Source organism: Tetrahymena thermophila (genome assembly GCF_000189635.1).
Source record: "Tetrahymena thermophila SB210 genomic scaffold scf_8254058, whole genome shotgun sequence".
NCBI lineage: Eukaryota > Ciliophora > Oligohymenophorea > Hymenostomatida > Tetrahymenidae > Tetrahymena > Tetrahymena thermophila.
In genome coordinates, this window is record NW_002476035.1 from 1 (window position 1) to 20,335 (window position 20,335).

General features: G+C 18.8%; 6 protein-coding genes across 6 annotated transcripts; 3 read left to right on the plus strand and 3 right to left on the minus strand. All coding sequences in view use genetic code 6, as the record gives it.

The window, feature by feature from the left end:
- Nucleotides 1-273: 273 nt before the first annotated feature.
- On the plus strand, nt 274-3,020 carry TTHERM_01394310 (nucleotidyltransferase domain protein; the record flags this gene model as incomplete). The annotated part of the gene is made up of 3 exons (XM_001029623.3): nt 274-730; nt 808-1,735; nt 1,794-3,020. Coding segments are annotated over 3 exons (2,610 nt in total), but the record flags the coding sequence as incomplete, so codon positions are not given.
- Nucleotides 3,021-4,663: 1,643 nt separating this feature from the next.
- TTHERM_001394317 (hypothetical protein) lies at nt 4,664-7,403 on the minus strand (the record flags this gene model as incomplete). The annotated part of the gene is made up of 9 exons (XM_012800592.1): nt 4,664-4,784; nt 5,037-5,126; nt 5,384-5,473; nt 5,731-5,820; nt 6,067-6,156; nt 6,409-6,498; nt 6,757-6,846; nt 6,988-7,077; nt 7,333-7,403. The coding sequence occupies 9 exons, from the start codon at nt 7,401-7,403 to the stop codon at nt 4,664-4,666; spliced, it is 822 nt and encodes a 273-aa protein (XP_012656046.1).
- Nucleotides 7,404-7,551: 148 nt separating this feature from the next.
- On the minus strand, nt 7,552-7,962 carry TTHERM_001394325 (transmembrane protein, putative; the record flags this gene model as incomplete). Its single annotated transcript, XM_012800593.1, has 2 exons — nt 7,552-7,866; nt 7,924-7,962. 2 exons carry the CDS (start codon nt 7,960-7,962, stop codon nt 7,552-7,554), a joined length of 354 nt encoding a protein of 117 aa, XP_012656047.1.
- A 628-nt stretch (nt 7,963-8,590) lies between these two features.
- TTHERM_001394333 (cyclic nucleotide-binding domain protein) lies at nt 8,591-12,552 on the plus strand (the record flags this gene model as incomplete). The annotated part of the gene is made up of 12 exons (XM_012800594.1): nt 8,591-8,626; nt 8,687-8,736; nt 9,004-9,093; nt 9,362-9,451; nt 9,723-9,812; nt 10,089-10,178; nt 10,493-10,582; nt 10,871-10,963; nt 11,253-11,342; nt 11,617-11,706; nt 12,177-12,266; nt 12,465-12,552. The coding sequence occupies 12 exons, from the start codon at nt 8,591-8,593 to the stop codon at nt 12,550-12,552; spliced, it is 987 nt and encodes a 328-aa protein (XP_012656048.1).
- Nucleotides 12,553-13,808: 1,256 nt separating this feature from the next.
- Nucleotides 13,809-15,819, minus strand: TTHERM_01394340 (kinase domain protein; the record flags this gene model as incomplete). The annotated part of the gene is made up of 6 exons (XM_001029626.1): nt 13,809-13,836; nt 14,098-14,229; nt 14,538-14,627; nt 14,669-14,770; nt 15,231-15,317; nt 15,719-15,819. 6 exons carry the CDS (start codon nt 15,817-15,819, stop codon nt 13,809-13,811), a joined length of 540 nt encoding a protein of 179 aa, XP_001029626.1.
- Nucleotides 15,820-18,622: 2,803 nt separating this feature from the next.
- TTHERM_01394350 (arrestin) lies at nt 18,623-19,849 on the plus strand (the record flags this gene model as incomplete). The annotated part of the gene is made up of 1 exon (XM_001029627.1): nt 18,623-19,849. The coding sequence occupies one exon, from the start codon at nt 18,623-18,625 to the stop codon at nt 19,847-19,849; it is 1,227 nt and encodes a 408-aa protein (XP_001029627.1).
- Nucleotides 19,850-20,335: the final 486 nt, after the last annotated feature.

Below are 20,335 nucleotides of genomic sequence, written 5' to 3' on the forward strand. Positions count from 1 at the left end.
TTTATTTAATTTATTGCTAAACTTTTTATTAATTTTTTTTAAACTAATAATGTCTAGATATTTCAAAGATTTAAAAATAATTATGTTTGTTTGTTTCTATATTTTAAGTAAGATTTTACATGAAAATTTATTTTTAAAAAATAAAACTATTTTATAATTTTATTGTGATTTTTAAAACAAAAAGATAGAATATCTAAAGAAAATTATTAATATTGGATAGATATCAATTAGATCAATAATATACTAACAAAATACATAATATTAATTAAATTATTGAATAAATTAAAATATCATTCATAGAAATGAACATCGAAAGTAAGTATTACTAAATACTAAAAGAGCTTCTTAAAGCAGCAAAAGAGGAGGATGAAAGAAAATCAGATACTCAATTTGCTTAGAGATTAAATAAGATTATAGCTGAAGTTATGAAAATTCCCTTCCATTACTCAAAAAATTTTGAAAATATCATAAAATAATAAGTGGAGATTGATTGTAGTAATAAAAGTGACATTAACATTTTTGAGAATTATAAAAGTTTATTTGATAAATTGAAGCAGGTAAATAAAATTTTAACAAAATAAACTGCAGAGCTACTTATTTCTACTGTTGACATCATAATTAATGAGTTGTAAATGTTCAGAAAAAAGATGGATGCTCCAAAATTTTAAGTATATTAGGAAAGCGTAAATGAAAATATTAAGCAAATAAAACTTACTCAATCACAAATAGAGTAAATTGATTTTTATATAAATAGTATTTTTTGTATTATAATATAGAATTTAAATTATTTTTTTATAAAATTATTAGTAAATAGCATTTGATTGATAATAATGAATAGCAATAATATTAGCTTAGCAATTATCAATAAACCTCTTCATAAAGAATTAATTAGAATATTTAATAGTTTCCAAACAATAACTATTTAGAAAAGAATTAAAATGGTTAATCCAAAAATTAAAATAATAATGGAAACTTTATATATCCAAATAATAGATAAGATCATTTAAATAAGTAAATTTAGTATCAAAATTAAGAAAATAATAGGAATCTTAATTTAAGATTTGCTTAAAATGTAAATCAATTTGATAATTAGTAATTGAATAATTATTAATATTAAGAATTTAATGTTTAATTACAAAAGCAATAGGTAAATTCTTAAAACCTACCACATCCATATCACATACATACTAATTAAGCAATTTAAAATAATCAATAATAAAGTTTCTAATAATAAAGGTATTCAACCCAATAAAATAATATTTTTCAGAATGAATAGAATAATAACTTTCTTTCTAAAAATAATTAATTATCAGGCAATATGATTAATTAGATATAACCTCAGATACCTACTAATCAAACAATTTAAAATAATCAATATTAAAGTTTCTAAAAATAAAAGTATTCAACCCAACAAAATAATATTTTTCAGAATGAATAAAACAACTCTCATTCCAAAAACAATTAATTATCAGGCAATATAATTAATTAGATATAACCTCAGATACCTACTAATTAAGCAAGTTAAAATAATCTGTATTAAAATTTCTAATAATAAAATTATAAAAGCCAATAAAATAATTTTATTCAGAATGAATAGAATAGCAACACTCTTTCTAAAAATAATTAATTATCAAGCAATATGCTTAATTAGATAAAACCTACCAATAATTTTAATTAAGATCTTGACTAAACTATTAGAGAGTAGGAAAGCCTAATTTTTTAGGTTAAACCAGAGGTAAAATTTTTATTTTAAGCTTTACTTTTTAATATAATAAAATTTTTTTTTTATAAAGAAATAAGCAATATCTAAAATTAGAATGCAAGGCCTCTAGGAAGCAGATTAAAAAATATTTGATTCAATGATTGATGGATAAGCAACTCATAAATACAACCCAAAAATAATAATTGCAAATCTAGATTATATACTTGTAGATTCAGATGAAATTTTGAGAGTATAATAAAATTCGGATCAAATAGATTTTTAAATGTATGAAATATACAAGTAAAGAATTTTAGAATAAAAAAAGAAGAAGGATATGATAACTATGCTGAATTATGTTCTGAATGTTATATATAGATCAGCTGCAAATAAATTTTCTGATAAAGTAGTTTTAAAAGCTTACTTATTTGGCTCTTTTCTGCAAGGAACAAGCTTAAAAAATAACTCAGATATCGATGTAATACTTGAATTTGAAAATATTGAAATTAAATATAGAAGTATTTTATATTTCATCTCATCAGTTGTTAAAACTAAATTGAGTGATGAATTTGAAATTGAAACAGTGATCAATTAATATATAAGGATCCCTTTTATAAATCTCACACATAAGAAAACAGGTTATAAAATCGATATTATCTATGAGAATAAACTAGGAATTTTAAATTCACATCTATTTTATACTTACTTAAATATACATATAAAAATTAAAGTGCTTTCTGTGTTATTTAAAATTTGGGCTGATAACGCTAAAATCAAAGATAAATATAAGCTAACTTCTTATGCCTTGCTTAATATTGTTATTTATTACTTTATTACAAATGGTTATATATGGAGCATATAGGATTATCAATATTTTTAATTTACACCTCTTTTTACCATGATATCTACATACTGTAATCTCTAAAATGTGAAACTCAAAACATATACAAGCTTCGAATCTAATAAGCAAAAGATCAAATAAAAATTAATAGAAGATAAATATTATTAAAAATTAGAATAAACACCTTTACATAAATTATTTGTTGATCTCATTGAGTTTTGTTAGACTATTTTATATATGAATTCAAAAAATAATGAGGATAAAATAATTATAACTATAAGACCTAATATATTAAAAATAAGAGGTGACTTAAATAAGTATAAAAATGGAGATAAACACATATCCATTTAGGATCCTTTCGATGATGATTATAACCCAGGCTAAAGAAAAAGTTTTAATTATAATGATTTTGTAAAAGCCTTAAATAAAGTCCCTAATGAAATTAGAAATATCTAATAGTTATAATAATTATTTTAATGAAAAACTTATTAAATTTGTGAATTATAAACAAATTATTAAAAATATTAAATTAAATATTTCTAAAATATAATTCATATTATATACCTTTAAAAACTAAATTAATAATTATGAATGTTTATTATATGCTCTTTAATTTATTTAAATTAATAAATATACTTTAGGCCTTCTTTAATTAACACCAATATTTTTTAAATTTCAAAAAAAATTTTATCATTAAAGGAATTTTTTTCAAATTATTATAATTTTCTTATTATATGCTATTAGGATTTTTCACGTTAATACTTTATTAGGATTAATCCTAAAAAATTCAAAACATAAAAATCCTAAATTTGGTGATATAAGAAAAATCCTAACAGCAACTATCTTACCAATATGATTGATGGATAATATTTAAAATTACAATATAACTGGCATATACAAGCTTGTCATTTATATAATTTGATAAGATATAATATAACACTAAAAGTTTCAAATTATTTGATCATTTTTGGAGAAATCGGAGGGTTTGCTTAAGATGAATTAATTTATTTTATTAACTTACTAAAATATGAACGATATTTATAAATATAAAATCTATCTATTTATATTTAGGTTAAAAAAACAATTTCAAAATATTAAATTATAAAATATTATTTTATTCAAACATTTCATATTTATTCTTCCTTTGTTCACCATTTGTTTATCATCATATTTGTTTAAAGACAACTAATCTTTTTGATTTAAGACACTTGCTTATTACTTATAATTCTTATGATTCATTCATTGAGCTAAAAATTTTACAATAAATTGGTGTAAATTTTAAATAAATATCAAAATAGAATAAATTTTTAAATTAAAAATTACAACTTAAATTAATAAATAAAATAAAATTAGTGAAATAAAAAAGATAAAAAAAATAAGTCAAACAAAAGCTATCAAGTAAAGTCAAAGGGTTTTTTTTGTTTTAAATTCATTTTTATAGTTTAAAATATCATAATCCAAAATAAATAAACTGTTTTTACCAAAGTTCAAGTGTCAAATTTGAGAGATTAATGCAATTTGCTAAACCAGAAACTAAGCCTAATGCACCTTCATAAAAAATGTAATTGTAACTTTTTAAATATTGAAGAAAAAATATATCATTAAATAGTTAATTAGAAAGAAAAAATTAAGAAAAAGTATTAAATAATAAGATTAATAAATTAATTAATGATAAAAGCAAAAGTTGATAAATAAATGTTAAAGAATGAACAAAAAAAAAGCAAGTAAAATAAATAGAAAAATGTTTTAAATTAATTTTTAAAAATTTCACAATCAAAAATAATTAAACTCTTTTTACGCAAGGTAAAGTGTCAAATTTGAGAGATTAATACAATTTGCTAAAGCAAAACCTAAGCTTGAAGCACCTTTATCACCAATTAAATTGCCACTTTTTAAATATCAAAGAAAAAATACATCATTAAATAGTTAATTAGAAGGAAAAAATGTAGAAAAAATATGAAATAATAAGATTAATTTATTAAGAATAAAATCAAAGGTTGAAAATAAAATGATGAGTTAAATTAACAAATAAAGAACAAAAAAAAAGAGAGCACAATAAAAATAAAAAGAAAAAGAAAAAAGAGCTTTATTGTTTTAAATTAGTTTTTATAAATAAAAATATATCACAATCCAAAATAAATAAACTGTTTTTACTAAAAGCGAAGTGTCAAATTTGAGAGATTAATGCAGTTTGCTAAACCAGAACCTAAGCCTGATGCACCTTCACTTGTAATTTCATTGTAACTTTTTAAATATTGATGAAAAAATATATCATTAAATAGTTAATTAGAAGTAAAAAATGAAGAAAAAATATGAAATAATAAGAAAGATTAATTAATAATAAAAGCAAAAGTTGAAAATAAAATGATTAGTTAAATTTAAAAAAGAAAAAAGAAAAAAATGAGCAATCACAATAAAAAGAAAAGGAAAAAATTGTTTTAAATTAGTTTTTATAATTAAAAATATCACAATCCAAAACAAATAAACTGTTTTTACTCAAGGATAAGTGTCAAATTAGAGAGATTAATGCAATTTGCTAAAGCAGAACCTAAGCTTGATACACCTTCATCATAAATTTAATTGTAACTTTTTAAATATTGAAGAAAAAATACGTCATTAAATAGTTACTTAGAAGGAAAAAATGTAGAAAAAATATGAAATGATAAGATTAATTAATTAATAATAAAATCAAAGGTTAAAAATAAAATGTTAAGTTAAATAAACGAAGAAAGAAGAAAAAAAAGCAAGCACAATAAAAAGAAAAAGAAAAAAGAGCTTTATTGTTTTTAATTAGTTTTTATAATTTAAAATATCACAATCCAAAATAAATAAACTGTTTTTACTAAAGTTCAAGTGTCAAATTTGAGAGATTAATGCAATTTGCTAAACCAGAACCTAAGCCTGATGCACCCATTACACCAATTAAATTGTCACTTTTTAAATATTGAAGAAAAAATATATCATTAAATAGTTAATTAGAATGAAAAAATGAAGAAAAAATATGAAATAATAAGATTAATTAATTAATAATTAAAGCAAAAGTTGAAAATAAAATGGTGAGTTAAATTAACAAAGTAAGAAAAAAAAAAAGTAAGCACAAGAAAAAAAAAGAAAAAAGAGCTTTATTGTTTTAAATTAATTTTAAAAATTAAATATATATCACAATCCAAAATAAATAAACTGTTATTACTTAAAATGAAGTTCCAAATTTGAGAGATTAATGCAGTTTGCTAAACCAAAACCTAAGCCTGATGCACCTTCATCACCAATTTAATTTCGACTTTTTATATATTGAAGAAAAAATATATCTTTAGATAGTTAATTAGAAGGAAAAAATATGAAATAGTAAGATTAATTAATAAACGATAAAAGCAAAAGTTGAAAAAAATGTGATGAGTTAAATTAACAAAGAAAGAACAAAAAAAAGCAAGCACAATAAAAAGAAAAAGAAAAAAGAGCTTTATTGTTTTTAATTAGTTTTTATAATTCAAAATATCACAATCCAAAATAAATAAACTGTTTTTACTAAAGGTGAAGTGCCAAATTTGAGAGATTAATGCAATTTACTAAACCAGAACCTAAACCTGATGCACCTACCTCGCCAATTTAATTTCCACTTTTTAAATATTGAAGAAAAAATATATCATTAAATAGTTAATTAGAAGGAAAAAATGAAGAAATAATATAAAATAGTAAGATTAATTAATAATAAAAGCAAAAATTAAAAATAAAATGATGAGTTAAATTAACAATGAAAAAACAAAAAAAGCAAGCACAATAAAAACAAAAAGAAAATAGAGCTTTATTGTTTTAAATTAGTTTTTATAATTAAAAATATCACAATCCAAAATAAATAAACTGTTTTTACTCAAGGATAAGTGTCAAATTTGAGAGATTAATGCAATTTGCTAAATCATAACCTAATCTTGATGCACCTTCATCACCAATAAAATTGCAACTTTTTAAATATTGAAGAAAAAATATATCATTAAATAGTTAATTAGAAAGAAAAAATGAAGAAAAAATATGAAATAATTTGATTAATTAATAATTAAAGCAAAAGTTCAAAATAAAAAGATGAATTAAATTAAAAAAGAAAAAAGAAAAAAAAAGCAAGCACAATAAAAAGAAAAAGAAAAAGTTTTATTGTTTTAAATTAGTTTTTATAATTAAAAATATAATATATCACAATTCAAAATAAATAAACTGTTTTTACCCAAGGTTAAGTACCAAATTTGAGAGATTAATGCAATTTGCTAAACCAGAAACTAAGTCTGATGCACCCTTTGTATCAATTTAATTACGACTTTTTAAATATTGAAGAAAAAATATATCATTAAATAATTAATTAGAAGGATAAAATGAAGAAAAAATATGAAATAATAAGATTAATTAACTAATAATAAAAGCAAAAATTCAAAATTCAAAACAAATAAACTGTTTTTACCCAAGTGAAAGTGCCAAATATGAGAGATTGATGCAATTTGCTAAACCAGAACCTAAACCTGATACACCTTGGTCACCAATTTAATTGTTACTTTTTAAATATTGAAGAAAAAATATATCATTTAATAGTGAATTAGAAGGAAAAAATGAAGAAAAAATATGAAATAATAAGATTAATTAATTAATTAATAATAAAAGAAAAAGTTGAAAATAAAAAGATGAGTTAAATTAAAAAAGAAAAAAAAAAGCAAGCACAATAAAAAGAAAAAGAAAAAGTTTAATTGTTTTAAATTAGTTTTTATAATTAAAAATATATCATAATCCAAAATAAATAAACTGTTTTTACTAAAGTTCAAGTGTTAAATTTGAGAGATTAATGCAATTTGCTATAGCAGAACCTATGTTTGATGCACCCATTGCACCAATTTAATAGCCACTTTTTAAATATTGAAGAAGAAAAAAAATCATTAAATTTTTAATTAGAATGAAAAAATGAAGAAAAAATATGAAATGATAAGATTAATTAATAATTAGTAAAATTAACAAAGAATGAAAAAATAAGAAATCAAACAAAAAAGAAAAAGGAAAATAAATTAAATAAAGTAAAAGTGCTTTAATGTTTTAAATTAACTTTCATTATTAAAAATATTACAATCCTAAAACAAATAAACTGCTTTTGTTAAGTGTAAGTTTTAATAGCAAAAAATAAAGAAAAAATATCAAATAATAAAAAATGAATTATAAGTAATTAAAAATTGAAATGAAAATTACTTTAAGATAGCTAAATAATTTTTGTTTTAATAAAAATAATATTAATTAATAAAATATACGTCAGATCAATATTAATAACCTAATGAGATAAAAGTGAAGAGTTTAAAAACTTTTTTTATTAATATATATAAATTTAAAGGATATTAATAAAAAAGTTAATAATTACTTCTTCTAATTTGTTATAATTTTTAATCTATTATATCATTTATTTTTTTTTTCAAAAATATTGAATAGCAATTTTTGGAATTTAATTAATTATTTATATATGGAAAAAGAACAAATAAAATTTTATAATTAATTATCAAATATTAATTTATAAATTTGGTTTTATGAAGGGATATCACAGAAAAATTAATTTAAAATTAATTATTTAATCTTAATATTTGTATTTAAAATTAATACTTAAAAATATAGTAGGAATTAGAGATGACCAGTTAGTCATATTTGAAAAAATTCTAGTAATTAATTAATGTCCTTAAATTTTATAAAAATAGTGTTTATAAGTAGATTTTTCTGTTTTAGATATGTAATTATAGGAATATTTAATATCTGTAATTATTCTCTAATCACATTAGATTTTTTTTTGCAAGTAAGTTTTATTTAAGTATATATATAGATTGCATCCACCAAATAATTACATTTAATACCAACTTAAATAATTTTTTAATAAATAGAATAAATTATCTCACTTGATTTTCTTGATAAGTTCATATTGCATTTTTTTTGGTACCCCTATATATTCAAAATAAGGCTAAATTAATATTTGAATGTATTTATAATCAAATAAAATTTGATAAATTAATTTCTATTCAAAATTTTGAAAAAATAAATCAATGTTAAAAAAGAAAATCTTTATGAATTTAAACGATGTAATTATTTTATTATTTTTTTATAAATATTCTTTAAATTTATTTTATTAATAAAAAAAGTGTTTAAACTCTTCGCTCTAATCTTACTCAATACTAGTTTTTAATCTTTCGTATATTTAATTTATTGTTGTTAAAATTATTAATCTTTTTTACATTTAATTTTCAAGTTATTAACACTATTATTTTTCTCATAGATATTATCATATATTAATTAATTTTAAGTTATAAAAATATTTTTTAAATTATTTTAACTTATTTTTAGCTTTTTACTTTTACTTTTATTTCTAATTAATTCATATCTTATTATTTCATGTTTTTTCTTATTTTCCTTCTTTCTGATTGATTAATTTTTTGTATTTTCTTCAATGCTTAAAAAGTAATGATTAAATTGGTGAAAGAGGTACATCAGACTTAGCTTCTGCTTTAGCAAACTGCACTAATCTCACAAATTTGACACTTGATCTTACGTAAAAATAAAAATAGTCTATTTTTTTTGGATTTTGATATATTTTCATAATAAAAAATGTATTTAAAACATAAAATTCTTTTATTTTATTTATTTTTCTTATTTATTTATTGTGCTTGTTTTCTCTTTTTATTTCTTAACTTAACTCATCAATCTTTTAATTTTCAACTTTTTTGATTATTAATTGATTCATTATTTTATATGTTTTCTTATTTTTTCCCTTCTTTCTAACTAGTTAATTACATATATTTTCTTCAATATTTAAAAAGAGCAAATTTAATTGATGAAAAATGTGCATTAGTGTTAGGTACAGCTTTAGAAAAATGCTCTAATCTCTCAAATTTTACACTTAATCTATGGTAAAAAATAATTATTTTTTATTTTTTTAATTTTTAAAATAAAAATGAATTTAAAACAATGAAAATATTTTAGTTAATTAATTTATTAGTTATCTGACTTATGTTTATTTTTTCTTTCTTTCTTTCTTTCTTTCTTTCTTTATTTCACTCATCCATTTTTTTATTTTAAACTTTTACTTTGACTATTAATTAAAATTCATATTATTTATTTCTTTATTTTTTCTACTAGCAAACTAATTTATTAAATATATTTTCTTCAATATTTAAAAAGCTACAATAGAATTGGTGCAATTGGTGCTTCAGGCTTAGGTACATCATTAGCAAAGTGCAAAAATCTCTCAAATTTGACACTTGGACTTAAGTAAAAACAGGATTTTGATATTTTTTAACATAAAAATAAATTTAAAACAATAAAGATTTTTTAATTAATTTATCGCTTATTTGATTTATTTTTCTTTTTTTAATGCTATTGATTTTTTATTTAATTTTACTTAACTTATTTATCATCTTTTGATATTGAATGTTTGATTTGATTATTGATTATTTTATTTTTATTATTTCATATTTTTTCTTCAATTTTCTTTCCTTCAACAAAATAATTAAATAATAATTTATATTCTCTTCAATATTTAAAAAGCGAAAATAAAATGTATGATGAAGATGTTTCAGCCTTAGGCTCTGCTTTAGCAATCAGCACTAATCTCTTAAATTTGACTCTAATCCTATAGTAAAATTAGTTTATTTGTTCTGGAATTGATATTTTTTAATATAAAATGAATTTATAACTATAAAACAGTTTTAATTTATTAGTTTATTAGTTATTTATTTTATTTATTTATCTTTTTATCGAGCTGGTGTTTTTCTTTATTTCTTCATTTAAATTTTTATCATTCTTTGATTTTAAACTTTAGATTTGATTATTAATTAATTAATTAATTTCTATTTTATTCAATTCTATTTTATAAAATTCTATTTTTTCTTCATTTTTTCCTTGTATCTAACTAACATTTACTAATATATTTTGTCTTCAATAACAAAAAGTTCAAATTTAATTGGCGATAAAGGTGCATCAGACTTAAGTTCTGCTTTAGCAAGGTGCATTAATCTCTCAGATTTAACACTTGATCTTAGGTAAAAACACTTTATTTGTTTTGGATTTTGACATTTTAAAAATAAAAATGAATTAATAACAATTAAACTCTTTTAATTTATTTATTAGCTTTTTTATTTGATTTACTTTTATTTTTTATTTTGCTTGAGTATATTTTTTTCTTTCTTAATTTAAATCATTCATAATTTTATTTCCAACATTTTATTTGATCATTAAAGAATTCATTTCTTATTATTTCATATTTTTTATTTATTATTTCCTTCTTACTAACTAATTTATTATATAAATTATCTAAAATATTTAAAAAGTTATAATTAAATTGGTGCAATTGGTGCATCGAACTTAATATGTTCTACTTTTGGAAAGTGCACTAATCTCTCAAATTTGACACTTAAACTTAGGTAAAAATATTTTATTTGTTTTATTTAATATAAAAATGAATTTAAAATAATAAAACATTATTCATTACTTAATTATTAGCTTTTTTATTTAATTATTTTTCTTTTTTTTTTATTCTAATAGTATATATATTTTTTCTTTCTTAATTTAACTCATACATTTTTTCATTTTGTTTAAAATTATTTTTTTATTATTAATTAGTTAATTTCTTATTATCGTTTTTATTATTTCTCTACTATTCCCATAAAAATAACTAATTTATTAAATATATTTTCTACAATATTACAAAAGTTACAATAATATTGATGGAATAGGTGGATTAAGCTTTAATTTTACTTTAGCAAAGTGCACTAATCTTTCAAATTTGACACTTGATCTAGGGTAAAAATAGTTTATTACTTTTGGATTTTGATATTTTTTAACATAAAAATGAATTTAAAACAAAAAACTCTTTTTATTAAATTTATTTGATTTATTTTTATTTTATATTCTGCTTGTGTTTTTTTGATGATCTTTAACTCATTCATCATTTTTTTATTTTCTACTTTTACTTTGATTATTACTTAATTAATTTCTTATTATATCTTATTTTTTCTTCATTTCTTCCTTCCAAATAACTTATTAATTATGTATTTTTTCTTCAATATTTAAAAAGTTGCAATTTTATTGGACAAGAAGGAGCATCAGGGTTAGGTTTCGTTTTATCATAGTAATCTAATCTCTCAAATTTGGCACTTCATGTTGAGTAAAAACAGTTTATTAGTTTTGGATTATTATATTTTTTAATATAATAATGAATTTATAACAATAAACTCTTTAATTTTCTTATTAACTTTTTATTAGATTTTGTTTCTTTTTAATGTGCTATTTTTCTTTCTTTCTTTTTTAATTTAATTCTATCATTTTTTAATTTTCAATTTTTATTTTGATTTATTTTTTATTACTTATTTGTTTGGGATTTTGATATTTTTGCATTTAAAAACGAATTGAAATAAATAAAAGTCTTTTTATTAATTTATTTAGGTTTTTATTTGATTTATTTTTTTCTTTATTCTGCTTTTGTTATTTTTAGTACTTAATTTAAGTCATTCATATTTTCATGTTTTGATTTATTTTTAATTAATTAATTTCTTATTATTTAATATTTTTTCTTCATTTTTTCCTTCTGAATAGCTAATAAATAAATTATATATTTTTTCTTCAATATTTAAAAAGTGAAAATTAAATTGGTCCTGTTGGTGCATTAGGCTTAGGTTTTACTTTAGCAAAGTTCACTAATCTATAAAATTTGGCACTTAATCTCTAGTAAAAACAAACTGTTATTTGTTTTGGTTTTTGAAAAATAAATAAAACTGTTTTAATTAATTTATTAGCTTTTTTTGATTTATTTTTCTTTATTTAATCAAGTTGAGTTTATTTTATTTACAAATTGAAAATATAATATATAATTTAAACATATAATTCTAGTTAATTTTGATTAGTAAGATTTATTTATATTAAAAGATTAAATTAAATCAATCCATCAGAAAAATTGAAAGTAAAAAGTAAGTGTCTTAAATCAAAAAGATTAGTTATCTTTAAAATATTTTGATGATAATTAGTAAATGATGAAGATAGAATTAACAAATATAAAAATATTTGAAAAATAAATAGAATATAATATGTTTTTATTAAATTTGTAATTTCATACTCAATATTAAATAAAGATTATGATAATTTTTAAATAAGGTGTTAGCGATCTTCCATCTAGAAAATTTTTTTATATTAATTAACTATTCAGCTGTTAAAATAAGATGATCTGTTGTATATATACTTCATCCTTATTTTCTTTTAAATTGAATTCAGTTAACTTAAAATAAATAATTATTTAAATAATCTAAAAAATTTTGATGATATTTAGATCTCTAATTTAGGATATTTTGGAATGATATATCATATATATCAATATTCTAGGTAAAAAAATAACATGAATAGTTATTTTAATTTATTTATTTGATTTATCTACTGTTTTTTTGACTTCATAAACCTATATATATTTAAAAATTAATTTTATCAATTTAATATATATGATAAATATCTATATTAAGTAGTTCATATCCCATCTTAAATAGCATATTTTATAGCTGTTAATTATTTAGTTTCAAAGTCAATTTCAAAAAAAAAATATTTAAAAAATTTTAAAATACAAAGTAAATTTTACAGCACTGATATTTATTTTTTTAATTGTGTTATATTGCATTAAACATACTTTTTAAAATTAACAACAATAATGTAAATTAATAGATACTTTGCTTATTATTTAATGTAAATATTTTAAAATTTAAATATAAACAAAATTAGCAAACATAAAAAATATAAATAAATTTTTTATTTTATAAGATATTGAACATAGAAAATGTATTATTTTAATCCCTATATCACTATAGATCTATATTTAAATTAACCAGTCTAAGTGATTTTTTAATTTTTGTTTTTAATTTTGGTCTCTCCTTATTGCTTAGATCATCATAAAATAAATCTTAAGACCAATAACTATTGAAACTAAATATAATTTAGAAAAAACTAAATTTTTATCATTCTGACAAATAAATTTATTTAATTAATTAGTTAAAGAATTACCTTAAATTCAAACTGGTGAAATGCTAACATTTAGCTAAAGCTTAGGCAAGTCTAACATAACCATTTATTTTAATATTATTTTTTCTATATTTTTAATTAAAATTAAGTAAATATCAAGCAAAAGTAGTTAATTAATCAATTAAAACTATTCTCTATTTAAATTAATAACATTAAAAAAAAAGAATTTACTATATTTAAATTTCTAAATGTAAAATATGTCTTTATTTTTCAAGTGATTTCGAGATAAATCTCACACCTTCGAGACTAATTTAATTTTAGCTTTTCAATATTTAAATAATTTTAATATTTAATTAAAAAATCTGTAATATTAAATAAATTTTACTTAAGGTTAAGTTTTAAATATTTTATATTGTAGCATTTTTAAATCAACAGAGAAATATTCTTAGCCCCTTCCACACCAATACAATTACTTCTATTTATTTTAGATTTATAATAAATATGCTATGATGTACATACATACACACATATTTAAATTTTAATTTATTTATTTATTTACCCTAAATCTAAACTTAAATTTGTGATATTTTAACATAGTTATAATGAATCAGTGATACTTTTTACATCCTTTCCTTTTTTAAGTCCCATTTCATTTGAGCTAATATTTAAAAAACGTTTAAATAAATTCATGCTATAAAAAATGCAAAGGCAATTAATTACTTCAAGTTTAAATTTAAAATTTTCAAATTTTGCATGTTTTTTAAAGATAAACCAATGAGTTAAGCTTCTGAAACATGTATATGATTGGACCTAAAGGTTTAAAAATGATATTTTTACTTTTTTTGCACAAATAAGAGACGAATAAATTTGATAACAACTATTCAGTCAATAATTTAATATTAAATTTTTAAAATATTTTAACTAATTAAGTGATATAAAAAACTAAAGAAGTAAATTTAAAAATCAAAAAATTTATCTGAGAATAAGATAAAAATTTACTTTAAAGAAAGATTCATAAAATTAATGTTAGAGCAACTCTACAATCCTTAAGCAATATAAGTTCCACCTTCCTTGCTTAACTTATTTAGTCTTTTATTGAAAAACTTTTTTATTTCATTTATATGTATTACATTTAAAATTACTCTAAATCAAGAGTTAAAGATTTTAGTTTTTAACACTTTTGAAGTATAAATGAAATGTTTTTTGCTCCTTCAGCTTTTATTTCATTTTCACTAATAAAAAAATAGTTGAATAAAATAATATTTATTTTTCAATAAATTTTTTGAATGAAGTATTTTTTTCATTTTTTTAAGCAAGCACTTTATTTTAAATTATTTTTTAATTCATTTACTTTAAATTTAAAAGAATATTATATATAGAATTATAGGGTACTGCCTTTTTCAAGGCTACATACATGAATAATAATAAGATTTATGATTAAAAAAATTATACTTACTGCCTTCTTATATAAAAATTTCGCTTATTCAAATATGGAAATTACGGTAATTTAATTATATAAAAATATGATAATACCTTAAAATAAGCACTAAATGAGTTATTTTTTAGCAAAATATAATACTTTCTGCTAAAATAGCAATTTCTTTATCTACAATTTTGTTTTTACTAATTATTTATTTATTTATTAATTTAATTTATAAATATTATGTTTTAATTAAAAATTTGCTTTATTACCTTAAATTAATATTCAAACTTTCTAAATTTAATAAATTTTTTAAAGTGTTTGCAAACTTTTAAGTAAGTAGATCAATTTTGTAATTGCTAATAAAAAATGTCAATATTAAAGAAATTTTAAAAATAAAAAATAATTTTACAAAGAAAAATATCTTGAGAGATTAAGTTCTAATTTTATTATATTTAACAACTTCCCTATTGCATTTCCTAATAGATTGAAGCATTAATTAGGTTTTGCTGTTGATCTGATTTTAAATGTGTAAAATTTATAAAAAGCATTCCAAATCAATTAAGGGTAAATAAATTTTTAGATTAGTGATAATAAATTTAAATTTACAATATGCCTAGCTTCAAACATTGAATTTTTGTCAATTTTTCTAATACATCTGTAAAATTTTTTTCATTTATCAAACTATAATTATTGCTTAAAATTAAATTTAAAAAAATAAATAAAATCGTATTGAATGAATAAAAATTAAATATTTTACCCTAATCTAAGCTTCAAGGTAGTAATATTTAAGCAATTTTATAGAGCTTTTGAAATTATATTAATTCCTTCTTATTAACAATCAGGAAACCTTGTATCCATTGAAAAAATTGAATAAGAAATTAAAAAAGAAATAGTTAAAATTTACTCTATATCTAAACTCAAATAAGTTATATTTTAGCAGCTTATTATTATATTTGCTATATTTTTTATATCCTCAACCCTTAAACTGTAATAACTAAGAAATAATATAATATTATTTTTATTAAATTATTAACAGTTAGTTAGGATTACAAAATTAAATCACTTAATAATTTACTTACCTTAAATCTAGCTTTAAGTGAGATAGATAAGTACATTTTGACAAACTGCTTGCAATTAATTGAATTACTTTAGACTTTAATTTTTAACAACTCGAATACTGACTAAAAAATTTAAAGTTAAAGAATAAAAAAATCTCAAATCAAAATAATATTTATTTAAAAGGCATTAAATTAAATACTGAACTTTAAGGACAAATTGTGTTATATCTCTGCAACTTTCTAGTTTATTTGCAATTTCAATACCACATTGATTATATTTCTTTTTTCTTAATTTATTACAATAAATAGTTATTAGATAAGTGAAAATGCTTTTTTTCAAATAGTTTTATTATAAATAGAAAATCATTTTTTTAGAGAGAAAAGAAATTTAGAATTTATTTTTTTTACTTTTGTTTGTAAAAGTTTTTTAATACTCCAATTATAATCTAATTCATTTTAAATTAACAATATTTTTATGAATTTAATTATTATTGGAAATTTTTGTTTCACAAATAATTTAGATTAATATAAAATTCTAATAACTATAAAAAATCTAATTAAAAAATGAAAATGACTAAAAAATTAATTACTCTAAATTTATTAAGATTCTTTTCTAATCTTAGATTCTGAAAAGTTAGTTAATATTATATATTTTAACCATTTCTGAAATGAATTCGTTTAAATTATTGGCCAATTATTTGTTAAATTAATTAATTATTATTTTCAGATAATAATTAGTTTTTCATAAATTTCTAAATTTTTATATGTATTAAAAATAAATTCAATACAATTTTGCTAAAACCTATTAAATTATTTTTATCTCTAAATTTACCAGCTATTTAAAATAAAATGTACCAAACTAAAAAACAAAAAAGCAAAAATTAAAATTAATAACATTTAACATATAGTAAAGCAAACAAGATTAAAATTTATTTTCTCTTATGGTTTTGAAAATTTTATTAAACTATCTAAGCATAAACTTATCTTCTTTAATAAATTGTTAAGTTGATAGTAAAATATAATAACATTTGTTAAAAATTTTAATATATTCTAAATTGATTGCGTGATGAAAACTTTGAAGATGAATTTTTATAAAAAGAACTTTGTGTATAAATAAAAATAAACAGAGTGCCACTTTATTTTTTTATTATTTATTAATAACAGAACCTTCCAATACTATATAATTCTAATTAACACTAATTTATTAAATATCTATAAAATATAAATCAATTAGATTAATAACAGTTAAATATTAAAATAAAAAGAGATCAGTTTATGAAGATTATAAAATAGAATATTAATTTTAAAAAAAATAATTGAACTAAATTTTATATTTAAATCTTTTAATTTACATTTAATAATGGTAACTAATAAATATAATATAAAAATTATAATGGAATTACATAAACTAGAAAATATAATTAAGTTACTAGAAGAATTTATAGTTTAATTCAAGTAAAAAAAAGTAGCAAATAAATTGCGTACCTATTTTTTAAGAAGAAAATACTTAAAACTAAAAAATTATTTTTGAAACTAAAAATATAAATTTACTTCCATAGAATTTTCTTTGAAAATAGTATTAGTAGATCAAATATTTTTAAATAAGTTGTAATAAATTAACATTTTTCACTTACTTTAATTAAAGTAAACATTTTTTCAAAAGTTTGAAGATATATTTAATTTTCGTAATTAGATATCTATCCATCCTTTATTTTTGACCAGTTTATATAATAAAAAAAATTCATTCACTTAGATGATTCTAAAATGTAAATCAAAGCTTATAAATAAATAAAATATTTGCCAATAAAATTTAATATTTTTAAGTTATTTGTATCATTAAATTTTAATAATCAAAATATATTGAATATATATGGAATTCTCTCATTTTTATACTATTAAATTGATTAGATTTATTAATGAAATATAAATTAAAAAGGTGTGATCAAATGAAAAAATATCAATTAATGTTAATCTAAAAAAAACTTTATTTAGAATAAAACCTTTGTTACATTAAATCTGTAAACTAAGAAATTAATAAAAAAGAATTACAATTTTATCGAATTTGTGTATGCTTAAAAATAAAATAAAATACAAGAAATTATTTTTATTAAATCAAAGAATTTAAATGCAATAATCATTTTATTAAAATTAGCAAGTAAAAAAGAAAGAAATTAAAATCTATTATATGTAATAACAAATCTTCACCTAGTTAGTTAACTTCAGCATTAAAAAATCACATAATAATTTATTTAATCAAATAGGATCTAATATTATTCTCAAATATCAAATAAAAATAAACTTAACTTGCTCATCAGGTTATTTACTTTGAATGATGTATTCTTATATTAATATGCATAGAAGATTACTAGTAAAGTAATGAACCATTAAAATTAATTAAGAAAGCTTAAAATAGGTTTATAAAATTGGTAAAATCGAAGTTCATCTCGAATTTAAAAATGTAAAATTATAAACGTGATAGATATTGACATAATAAACATGAATGCTAAAAAAAATCAAAAAATATAATGAAAATCAAAAAAAATTAAAAGAAGCAGAATTTAAATTGAAAAAAAGTAAAAAATAGACTATAAAATTAAAAAAATATGGGTCAAAGTAATCCTAAGGATAACAGAAGATAAGTTAGGGGAGGTATTTATATTTAGCTTTAAAAGACATACTTTGTAAGCAACGAAGTTATTCATGGCTTGCTGAATATCAACTTAGAAGAACCGTTTTAAGGTCATATTTTATAAGTAACTCTAAGTGGGGTAGAAGAAACTAGCTTCACATTTGAAACTCATAGAGAAGGTATAAGAAAAACTATTTAAGCTTAGGGTCATAATGCTTTTCTTAATTTTTAAATTCCTATTTATGATTTCGCCTAAGGATAATTATAATCTGCATTTGTAATCAATCCATGCTAGTTAGTTATTCCATTTTAATTGGCTATCTCAGATAAAATTCCTTCTTCTGTTTAATATTTTTGTAGTGAAAAGATAAAATGTTCTCTAAAATATTCTATTATTGCTGAGATTATTTCAACTGAACCAAATGTTAAACCAGTTTATGGAAGTCAAGAGATATTTATCGGGTAATAAATACCTTCTTTTGACTTAACTTTCACAAGCACTGCTTAGTAGCCAGAATTGTGTTACTGCTGTAAGCCAGGATACATTTAGTACAGTATAAATAGGAATTAGGAATGCTATTCACCTAATGAGGTGATGAATCTCAGTATGGAAATAGATTTTAGCTAATTTAGTAAAACAGTAAATGAATTAACTATAAAATTAGTTGGGCAGTTAAGTATGAAGGCAGATAATACAGTTGTAAATAGAATAATTGAATTAAATGAAAATAGCATTAACGTAAAAGTATAATCCTCTTAAATGAAATCTGAAGTTCAATTTAAAATACCTGGCAATATACCCTTAAGTTCTAAAGGATAATTAATTGAAGTCATTTACTACTTATACATTATTCCTAAAATAGACACATTTTATTGTGTTTCAGATAGTTCTCCTCATTATTTTGAAATTTAGATAAATCCAAACTCTAACTTATTATAAAATAGTTAAAACATTCCTCAATTACTATAAATTTAAGCTCCTTAAAATTGGAACCCAAATTAGTTATAACCTTCTTAATTTAATTAGAATTAATTACAATTATTTGTTCAACAAAAAAATTAATAAAATTAGCAGAATTCATATAATCCACAATATGAAAATAATTTAAATATGATACAACCAAGTACTATGATTTAATAAATTTTGATAAAACCATCTGGTTAACCTTAAATGATTAACTAAAATTAAAAGTATATTTGATGATATTTTATTTATAATTTTAAACTTATAACTTTTTTCAATAAATATTTTTTAGATTAAATGGATGATATTGAAAAAAAATTATTTTTTAATAAATTTCTATTAAAAAATATTAGAATTAAATTATTTGCTAAATAATTAAATTATGTTAGATATTACACCCATCCCATTAATATTTAAACTAAAGATATTAATTTTAACAATTATTAATTTATTATTTATTTATTTATTTACTGGCTGTTACTAAAGTGCAAGATTTAATATTAATCTATCAAATCGCAATGAAAAAGTCAATTAAGATTGTTAATTAATATTAAAATTTTTAATGTTTTTATCTTCTTTTAAATTTAAATTTTATTTAATAATCAAATCTAATTAATATGATCAGATAATTAAAAATATTGATCGCAAACAATTCTTTGCTTCATTTTGCTCGAAATAATTACTTTTTCTTTTATATTTAATTAAATTTTAAAAAATGTTTTA